This window comes from Triticum urartu, chromosome 1A (genome assembly GCF_056163025.1).
Source record: "Triticum urartu cultivar PI428250 chromosome 1A, HENAU_Tu73, whole genome shotgun sequence".
Lineage (NCBI taxonomy): Eukaryota > Viridiplantae > Streptophyta > Magnoliopsida > Poales > Poaceae > Triticum > Triticum urartu.
In genome coordinates this window covers 140,135,634-140,146,629 of record NC_141873.1, presented here as the reverse complement: position 1 = coordinate 140,146,629, position 10,996 = coordinate 140,135,634, and the positions used below count along the sequence as shown (strand labels likewise).

Below are 10,996 nucleotides of genomic sequence, written 5' to 3'. Positions count from 1 at the left end.
TCAACTTTTTTTGCTTCGACTGGCCATTGCTTGGCTGTTAGGCGCAACTCTCTTCTTGCTTCGAGTTCCCATTGCAGGGCTGTCAGGCGCAGCAGATATGACCTTTGATCTACATCAAAAAATTTGATTACGTACTAGATTTAGAGGTAGTCTTCGATGATGTAGAGGTACACTCACAGAATATAAGTAAATTTGGTGCAGTCTTTATACCTTCTAGATTTAGAGGTACACTCACAGAATATAAGTAATTGGTGCAGTTTTCATACCTTCTAGATTTCGAGGTAGTCTTCGATGATGTAGACTTGGCAACATCGTCTTGAATTGCATCACTTGGACATGAAAGTAGAGCCAGTGTAGTTTCATTTTCACTTGGACACGGAAGTAGAGGTAGTGTACCATTGGTTGCTTGATCTGATGTTGTACAAATAGCTTTTGTAATGAGTTTTTTCTTTCTTTTGTCCCTGCATGAGTTTCACATATTATAGCTTAATTAAGACAAGAGTAAGGTGGAACAGAAATCTCATATTGAAATAGCAAGTACCTTTTTTGCTTTGCTACCTCTGCATAGGCTTCTAGTGCTTCAGGAGCAGCATCTTTGCAGCTTTGCCATCTATGTCCATAAGCTTTGCAAATTGGACATTGGTGTTGGCCTTTCTTTCCCTTCCCCTTGCTATTCTCGGCACCACTTTTGTGCCTCTGTACCTTTGGTCTCCCAGGGGCCCTCCTAAGGATTGGGGGGTTCAAGAAGAATTCTTTGTTCACACTTGGCCATTGAGACATGTCGGTTAGGCCAGGAAGAATAGGAGCATAAGCAGCAGCGAACTTGGCAACGCTGTAACAATCATCAACGAAGTCTTCTATTGTGACCCCCCTAATTCCAGTAATAAAGCTAATTGCATGTTTGCAAGGCTTCCTGGAGACTTGAAATGCCCTGCATGTGCATGTCCTATTTGCTAGATCAGTGACATGGCGCTTGCCACCTAGCGCAACACTCTCACTCACCTCTGCAATCATGTCATCTATTCTCTCATATTCAATGTCCAGCCCCCTGCTTATGTCATTCAACTCCTTCATGACACTTGGAAGTATACGCCGACCTTGAAATTTTCTAGCTACCCTTCTCCTCTTCTCAAACTTCACTATAATCTTTCTCCTGATCTTGTCCATGAGCTGAAACAACATTAAACCTTTGTGCTTGCGGATCCAGTTATTGAAACACTCGGCCAAATTATTTGTCACATAATCCACTTTTGAGGAGGTTGAATATTTGCTCCTTGACCATAGCCTGGTGTGGTACTTGTTTAAGTATGCTATTGCGGCAGCCTTTTTCTCCTCTATGGCTGCCATGTGATAGTCAAACCCTCGAGGAGTCCATGAATAAGCAGCTGGCCACAAATGATCATCAAAAACTTTACCATGAATTTTTTTCTTGAAGTTCACAACCAAGTGTCGCATGCATTCTCTATGTTCTGCATACCCAAATACATGTTCGATTGCAGTGTCAATCCCTTTTCCTGCATCTGAATATATAGCTAGACCGGGGGGAGAGCCAATAGCATCACGAAGCTTCTCCAAAAACCAAACCCAACTTTCAGTAGTTTTCGAGTCAATAACTCCATAGACTACAGGGTACAACCAATTATGCCCATCAATAGCACAAGCAGTAGCTAATTGGCCTCTATACTTGCATGTCAAATGGGTGCTATCTATCACCAAGTAATGTCTGCAACCAGCCAAGAATCCATCGCACAAAGGCTTCAGCCCAACAAACATCCATATGAAATATTTTTTTTGATCGTACTCCATGTGGTCAATCGCAACTATACTTCCAGGAGACCTCTTCTCAACCTCAGCTTTCCAAGCATATAGCTTGTCAAAAGAATCGTCCCAATTACCAAACAACTTAGCCATTGCTAGCCCTTTGCCACGGAATACTTTTGTGTATTGGACCTTGATCTTGTACTTGTCATGTAGCTTCCTGCGTAATTCCATCGGCCGAACACTAGGATCTTCTTTTACCCAGTCCATGACTTTCTCACATACCCATGCCTTTGAAGCATTTTTCTGCTTCTTTTTCTTCTTTGTGCTAGAACATGTGTGCTCCTGCACATGAACTTTGACCTGCATTAAACAAACAATGGAAAAAACTAGTGTCAGTCAACTCCATTTTATAACAAGACATCATTCAACAAAATTATGCAACCAAAATACCTCCATAGTTTCTCGGTCATCCAACCTCCCAACATGAATTCTCCATTTACAACTTGTCTTATTCGCCCGACGACAATAAGCCCTGAATCGAGTAGGTTCACTTTTTTCAACCTTAAATTCGAACTCTTTCTTTACAGCATATGTAGCAATTGCCAACCTAAACTCTTCAATGTTGGGGTACTTTGCGCCAACATGCATTGGCGGGTTTTCTTTGTCATAGGCAATTTCTGGAATGGCATCCGGTCTAGCATCTTCCGCAACCCATTCCTCATCATCACTGCTATCCTCAACATAATCAGCATTTGGTATATCTTTTTCTCCGACCTCATCATCACTATCGGAGCCAACACTGCCAATTGAGTATTGGTCCTCCTCATCTACACCAACATGTTCATATTCTTCATGGGGATTGTCAAGATATGTATCTGTTGGGCATACACTAGCTTCATCCATGACATTACTTGGTTGACTAGGTAGTGCTATAGATGGTGTTTGGTTCGAAGGAGTACATGGAACATCAACATTATCACTTCTCTTAGAATATTTGATGATCAAATGGCCACTTCTATTCTGATCAAAACAATCAAACATTTTCATGCATTCTTCATCATTTGACACAGAGATATTTTTTCCACTAGTGCAGTCAACATACTCAAGAAATATATTATCCTCTGAGCATAAAGCAAAAGAAAAGGTTCCAGCAATAGACGCCAGCAAATCCTTCATACTTGTCCTGGTACCTTCAATAATCTGCCAACTGAGTGTAGAATCCCCATCGATTTTGGTTCCACTGCAACAAACCTTCACCTCTACTGTGTAAGTACAAGACTGGATCATCCTGTGGATGAGCAAAGCATGTCAATTGCGTATTCTCCTACCGAAAATTGTAGCAAAAAGAGAGATAATCCAAGAAATTATATCAAAGAGAGATAATGTGAGGGTACGTGCGTGGAGTGGTGGTGGGAGGTCGGGTGCGTGCGTGGAGTGGCGGGGATGAGGAGGGCCGGGGGCGTGCGTGAGTTGAATTTTCTTTTTTTATCTAATGTGAGGGTACAATCGGAATTTGTGAGAAAACTGACGGAAAAAAGAAGATAGTGTAATGGCGTACTAACGACAGTGGTATATAGGCAATAGAATTCGTTTGCGTTTGGTATATAAGCACTGCAGCTTTGTTGGATGGCAAATGAGCTATTGCAGAGGTTGTCGATGGTATAGAAGCAATTTTCTCTTTGAAAATGGAACCGGCGTCAGCTGCTTGAAAACGGAATCAGCACCACGGTTTCCCCGAAAGAGAAGGTCAGGCACGTAGCACCGGGGCGGTCTCCGGTTGGACCGGGTCGAGAACAATCCGGAGACGGGGATGACATGGCTAAAGAGAAATCGAGGCTTGGCAGGTGTGTGTGCGGTCATGGGATGGTCGCTGGCGTTGAGTCAGGGGAGAGGGGCGGAGGTCAACATGAGTACAAGGAGGAAGACGAAGGCGGCAAATCGACTAACGCAATTTTTTTCCGGCCAATGCCGTGGTTTGTCGGGTACTAGTTCGTCCCCCCAAGGGCGGCGGCGGTAAATCCATTGTCGCAAATTTTCTTTCTAGGCAGGTGAGATATAGCCAGTCTCATTTTTCGTATATCAAGGAGTTAAGGAGTTAACCCAGAGGGCGGCAACGTCTTTTATTTAGGCCTCCTTTGGTTTGTAGGAATTTTATAAGATTTTTATAGGATATGATTTGTAAAGGAAATTTTTTTTGAAGCCCTTTGGTTTGTAGGAATGAATTCCTATTTTTATATAGGATAGGAATTAATCCTTCACATTTTCGAGGAAAAAAACATTAACTAAGACTTAATGAAAAAATTCCTATCCTATGCATCAAATACATGTCATCTCATTTTCTATGATTTTTCTATTCCTATAATATTCCTATCCTATGAACCAAAGGAGGCCTTATCTTGGATGCATTAACTCACATATTTTATTTTTCTGCCTTGCATTTCCGTAAATGTTCACACTCGAAATTTCATGCACCACTGGACATGTTTGGTGAGCTTCTTCTTTTAAGTACACTGAGTGATAGCCTGTTCCTTTTTTATTCTTGACCCCAGCACAGCACAACACTGGCCACCGGCCAGCGCCAAGGTTTCCCGGCCGGCCGTGTCCTGGTCATCAATACTACCCTGCACTATTCCCTCGATCTTTTCTTAGGTACGCCCGGCGTCCACCACAGCCTTGTGATGCTTTTTCTCTTTTATTTTTGGCAAACGTAAATCCCTGATTTATCTTTGAGGTTTTTTTTGATTCAAATGATTTTCATATGATTTTGAAAGGATTAGAATTCTTAGAGCATCTACAACCGGAGTTGGCATATCCAAGCCCGTATACGTCACCGCGGACGCACCTACGGGCAGCGCTGGCGGGTCTTCATTTGTCCTCCTTCACAACCACACTCCTTATATCCCAATACCCAAATCCATGCATGTTCATCATATAATGCAAATTCATCACAAATTCAACAATAAGAAGTAAACGGTAATTCATTACATGCCAAAATAAAGTTCAACAGCTCATACATAGATAGGCAATACACGAATGAATCAATGGCTTCAATTGTGGTGACATTGATCCTCTTCTTCATGCGGACCAACCGTTTCTTCCTTTCATCATCCAAGAGGTTGATGTCCCGCAATATGATCCTCGACTCCTCCGTCTCCCTCGCAAGCCTCAACTTCTCTCTCTTGAACTCAAGTCCTTGCTTTGTCATTGTTTGTTCAAACTCCCATTTTGCAACCTTCTCTTGCCTCTCCAATTCTATTTTTTTCCTTCTCCAAGGTCAACCTCTACCAGTCGAACTCCATTTTCTCCCTTTGCACATCGATGAATATCTTGTACATTTACTCCTTCACCTCCTTGGCGGAAAAATGCCCGTCCAAATGGCGGACATTTTGTTTCCTGCGCATTCATGTGCCACCCTCTCCTCCCACTTGTTCCCTATCACTTATCATGGTAAATTGCAAAGATTCTTGACTATCATTTATCATGTCTTGCAATATTTGTTCCAACAATATGCATTGCAATTTAACTATCATCCTACAAGTTTGATCATATGGTATGTGCAACAAAAGAATCTATGAATGCAAGTGAGAAAGGGGAAAAAATAATGTATCGGGTCTTGGTCGGGCGTTTCGTCGAACAACATGTGGGCATGCCCGAAGCCGGCATTGCCAGACATCGCCCAATTCCTTTGGAGTTGCGGCAAGTTGGCCATCGTCGACCCAACGGGAACGGCTTGCAAAAAGCTCAAAATCAGGATGCTCATCCACTAGGAGGGCGGGACGGAATCGGACTCCGTTGACAAGTTGTTTGTCCCCGCGGCCACGACCTCTGGATTGGTCTGTGTCGCACCAAAGTCCATGCCCTCACCACCAGGCACGAACGCTATCTCAACACCGACCACCTCCGTAGCTGCCTTCGCCGCTGCCTCCTACTCACATTGCCTCTGGCGGCGGTCCTTCCGGGCAAGGTTCTCCGCCTTGCAAGGATCAGTTGCAGGCAGAGGAGCCCGACCAATTCCCCAAAGGCATCATCCGTGACCATGGTGGTGGACAGGATTGTCGGCGATGACATCAACGATGACAGAGAGGGACAGGGAGCAAGGGAGGAGTTGGGTGGCTGCGTGAAGGCGGGAAATGGAGGATGGAGGCGGGAGGAGTTGGGTCGAAGTGGAGTGCTAGTCTTTTTTGAGAGGATTTGGGATAGGCCTAGCTTGTGGGAGATGAGGTGGTGGGCGTGTCCGGGCATCCCCACATCTGCCCCAAATATGGGCCGGGTATGGGGAGTGCCAGTTAGTCCAGGCGTTTAGGTCGGATCTGTAAGGGCTACTTGAGTGGCAATTTTGCGTCGGGACAGTGACCGGGCAGCTTGCCCGGGCATTTGAAGCGGATTTGAGGGCTCCGGTTGTAAATGTTCTTAGGAATTTTCTCCATGTTGATGGATTGATTCGTATAGTTTGATTACAAAGAAGAGATTGAACACTTTGATCTATTGATGTGCTACTATACATAGGAGACTAGGATGTGCGGTTGACTGAAAAATAAGAGGACATCGCCTTCGTCAGCTGCTCCACCACTCTTTGGCCTTCACCCGCTGGCAGACTCGTTATTTTTTCATGGAAAAGATCAACAAATCTTGCTCACTCATCTATATAACATATATAGCAAAAATCAATATATCACACACATGCACACACGTATATACATGCACACACCACATTGCATTAATTGAAAAGCATATTTTCAATTTTTTTTGAAAGAAACACATAGGTCATGAACACTCGCCCGACATCCTCTATAACATTACACTCCCTATTTTTAAAGATCCCATATTCAATTGAGGTCTTCAAATAGAATTGTGTCATCTGATTTTGACGGGTCAACAATTTCTCAAAGTTTCCCCATTCAATTCTTTTATACTATACACTGTGCTTTCTAATTCTTAAGACCTCACAATTAATTGAGGTTTTCAATTTAGAATTGGGTCACCCGATTTTGGCAACAATTTCTCAAACTCCCCCATTCAAATTTTTTTAATTCACTATGTTCCCTAATTTTGAAACTCTTTCATTCAATTGAGATATTCGATTTTGGATTTGGTTTACAATTTTGACTGGGACAATGATTTTTCAAATCAATTAGTAGCAACTGGCCTATAAAAATATATCAATCCCACGCACCCTCCCACCATCTAGGAAGAACAATGTGATATTGTGGTACCAATATAGTACATGCAGCCAACGACACAGAAATTTCCCCACATAAATATAGGTTAGTTAGTGGATAGCATAGAATCAACCCCGAAAGGCCACCAAATCATCACAATACAAATAGAAATTAAACACACTCCATCATCTCCCCATCCAGCAAACAAAATATTCCATCAGTTCCAAATTATAAGGGGTATTAGTTTTTTGAGAAGTCGAATTTCTTTAACTGTTGGTGTAATGATAGGCCCCTTTGCAGTTTGCTGACATAAACAGTATGGGAATTATGTGTTTGCTAGTGCACACAGAGTTAAAGTTCCCTGAGATCACGAGGAGTTTGATGCAAACGACGAAGATAATCTCCCTGCGTTGCAGCGAAGGTTATCACGGAGATGATATTGACAAGAGTGACCCCTAAAATTTCTGAAGTTCAAGCAATTGGTTTGGTGTCTGTTCGAGGAATTTGATTGCATCCGAGGAGAATGAAAACGCAGTGAAGACCTAGCATTTGTTTCATTCTTCTTCTCTTTATTGAGCCATAGGGCCATCGTACTATTAAGAGGGGAGTAGTGTTCGAAACTTTGATTCTCTGATGCTAAACACAAATCCTATGAAAAGTTGAGAGAGAAATCTTTTTGTGTTTCGAGCAAATACTTGCCAGCAAGAGACTATGATCTTCTTCGTTGAGAGAGATTTGTCTCAGACCGAGGAGTTAGCATTACTTGTTCCACAAGTAATGTTATCGTTGCTCCAAAATCCGACCATTCAGAATGTGTCGGTTGACTATTGGCTGGACCGTGTGTCCAAAATGGTCATTTTCCGTCAGGGAAGGCTGCGGCTATAAATAGCCACCCCGCACTGACTTTGTCCGGCGGCTGCTCCGTTTGATTCTGAGAAGATTGTTGAGCAACTCCCCCTCTGAGCGATTTGAGTTTAAAATCCAGCGAGAGAAAAACCCCTAGAGCCAAAGAATTAGATAGTGGTTCAACATCACTAGAATCTAAGTTCAATACGCTCTCCCTATTACTCTTGAGAGGTGCAAACTCTCTAGACAGTTAGGTGTCAATTTCTTCAGAGACCAAGAGTGATTGTGGTTCTTGAAGAAGAAGTCTGTAAAGGTTCAAACATCACCTCTAGTATCTACCACGAGTGATCGACATCGGTTGACGAATCAATTGTCGAGGAGAATATGCTGAAGAGCGTTTATCTTCCGTGTTAAGTCACATCCCCTCCAACCAGACGTAGTCCTTGTGCAGAAGGACGAACTGGTCGAACAAATACCCTGTCGCCATCGAGCACCATCAGTTTCCTCTGCTACCCATATTTATATTCGATCTATTTTCCTTCGTGTAATGTATCTTAATGCATGCTTTAGTTTCCATTCGGTATCTAGTTTTAGCTCGCTGTAGTTTGCTTTCATTCGCTCAGCTGCTGGGTTCCGAGATTTTTGAGATTTCCGAAGAAATTTTAAAACTCCCATTCACCCCCTCTGGTAGACATACTTTGTTCCTACAATTGGTATCATAGGAAGGTACTCCTTGACTCTGCTCATTTTGGTCTAATAACCTTGGGGTTTAAGTATGTCTTAAGGGCTACAATTCGCATCTCAAGATTCCCGTCCTCGATGTGACGGACTATCCCTTCTGGAAGGAGAAGATGAAGATCCATCTCCGAGCGATTGATGATGATATGTGGAATTGATACGTCTCCGTCGTATCTATTTTTCCAAATACTTTTGCCCTTGTTTTGGACTCTAACTTGAATGATTTGAATGGAACTAACCCGGACTGATGCTGTTTTCAGCAGAATTGCCATAGTGTTATTTATGTGCAGAAACAAAAGTTCTCGGAATGACCTGAAACTTCACGGAGACTATTTTTGGAAATAATTAAAAATACTAGCAAAAGATCAAGACCAGGGGGCCCACACCCTAGCCACGAGGTTGGGGGGCGCGCCTGCCCCCTGGGCGCGCCCCCTACCTCGTGGGCCCCTTGAAGCTCCTCCGACCTCAACCCCAACTCTATATATTCGTGTTCGGAGAGAGAAAAATCAAGGAGAAAGATCCATCACGTTTTACGATACGGAGCCGCCGCCAAGCCCTAAAATCTCTCGGGAGGGCTGATTTGGAGTCTGTTCGGGGCTCCGAGAGGGGAATCCGTCGCCATCGTCATCATAAACCATCCTCCATCACCAATTTCATGATGCTCACTGCCGTGCGTGAGTAATTTCATCGTAGGCTTGCTGGACAGTGATGGGTTGGATGAGATTTATCATGTAATCGAGTTAGTTTTGTTAGGGTTTGATCCCTAGTATCCACTATGTTCTGAGATTGATGTTGCTATGACTTTGCTATGCTTAATGCTTGTAACTAGGACCCGAGTGCCATGATTTCAGATCTGAACCTATTATGTTTTCATCAATATATGAGAGTTCTTGATCCTATCTTGCAAGTCTATAGTCACCTACTATGTGTTATGATCCGGCAACCTCGAAGTGACAATAATCGGGACCACTTCCGGTGACGACTGTAGTTTGAGGGGTTCATGTATTCAATATGTGTTAATGCTTTGGTCTGGTACTCTATTAGAAGGAGGCCTTAATATCCCTTAGTTTCCACTAGGACCCCGCTGCCACGGGAGGGTAGGACAAAAGATGTCATGCAAGTTCTTTTCCATAAGCATGTATGACTATATTCGGAATACATGCATACATTACATTGATGAATTGGAGCTAGTTCTATGTCACCCTAGGTTATGACTGTTACATGATGAACCACATCCGGCATAATTCTCTATCACCGATCCATTGCCTACGAGCTTTTCATATATTGTTCTTCGCTTATTTACTTTTCCATTGCTATTGTTACAATCACTACAAAATACCCAAAAACATTACTTTTGCTACCGTTACCACTACTATCATATTAATTTGCTACTAAATACCTTGCTGCAGATATTAAGTTTCCAGGTGTGGTTGAACTGAGAACTCAGCTGCTAATACTTGAGAATATTCTTTGGCTCCCCTTGTGTCGAATCAATAAATTTGGGTTGAATACTCTACCCTCAAAAACTGTTGCGATCCCCTATACTTGTGGGTTATCAAGACTATTTTCTGGCGCCGTTGCCGGGGAGCATAGCTCTATTCTTTGAGTCACTTGAGATTTATATCTGCTTATCATTATGAAGAACTTGAAAGATCCAAGAACCAAGATTTATCCATCAACTACGAGGGGAGGTAAGGAACTGCCATCTAGCTCTACACTTGATTCACCTTCTGTTTTGAGTAAGCTTGCGACACCTAAACCCGCTTCTGCTATTGATTCTGATATGTCACATATTATTGATGATGCCACTTCTGCTATGCATGATACTTATGATGAAACTACTTCTATGCTTGATACTACTGTGCCAGTTGGTGAATTTCTTGATGAACAACTTGCCAGGGCTAGAGAGAATGAAATTATTGAAAATGATAATATTGATGAAAGTGATGATGAAGGCTCTCCTAATAAATATGAATTACCTGTTGTGCGCGAGGGCTAGGTTATGGATGAAGAAACTAAAAGAGACTTCCTTGCTTGCAATGATAGAAGTGATCTGTAGGATCGAAAGTATGTCTAGAGGGGGGGTGATTAGACTACTTAACCAAATAAAAACTTAACCTTTTCCCAATTTTAGTTCTTGGCAGATTTTAGCTATTGTAGGACAAGTCAAGCAATCATCACACAATTCAAGCAAGCATGCAAAGAGTATATTGGCAGCGGAAAGTAAAGCATGCAACTTGCAAGAATGTAAAGGGAAGGGTTTGGAGGATTCAAACGCAATTGGAGACACGGATGTTTTTCCCGTGGTTCGGATAGGTGGTGCTATCCTACATCCACGTTGATGGAGACTTCAACCCACAAAGGGTAACGGTTGCGAGAGTCCACGGAGGGCTCCACCCACAAAGGGTAACGGTTGCGCGAGTCCACAAAGGGCTCCACCCACAAAGGGTCCACGGAGAAGCAACCACCCACAAAGGGTCCACGAAGAAGCA

The 10,996-nt window shown here is 43.0% G+C and overlaps 1 protein-coding gene across 1 annotated transcript in view; it reads right to left on the bottom strand.

Annotated features, from left to right (window-relative positions):
* LOC147990384 (uncharacterized) overlaps nt 1–10,996 on the bottom strand; it is a 96,049-nt gene continuing 85,053 nt past the window's right edge. Inside the window, exons 2-5 of the mRNA XM_087538191.1 lie at nt 2,212–3,049; nt 542–2,121; nt 267–461; nt 1–109 (exon numbers count right to left, since the gene is read on the bottom strand). Of these exons, the coding sequence (XP_087394317.1) occupies nt 1–109; nt 267–461; nt 542–2,121; nt 2,212–3,049 (2,722 nt within the window). The remainder of the gene's footprint in view (nt 110–266; nt 462–541; nt 2,122–2,211; nt 3,050–10,996) is intronic.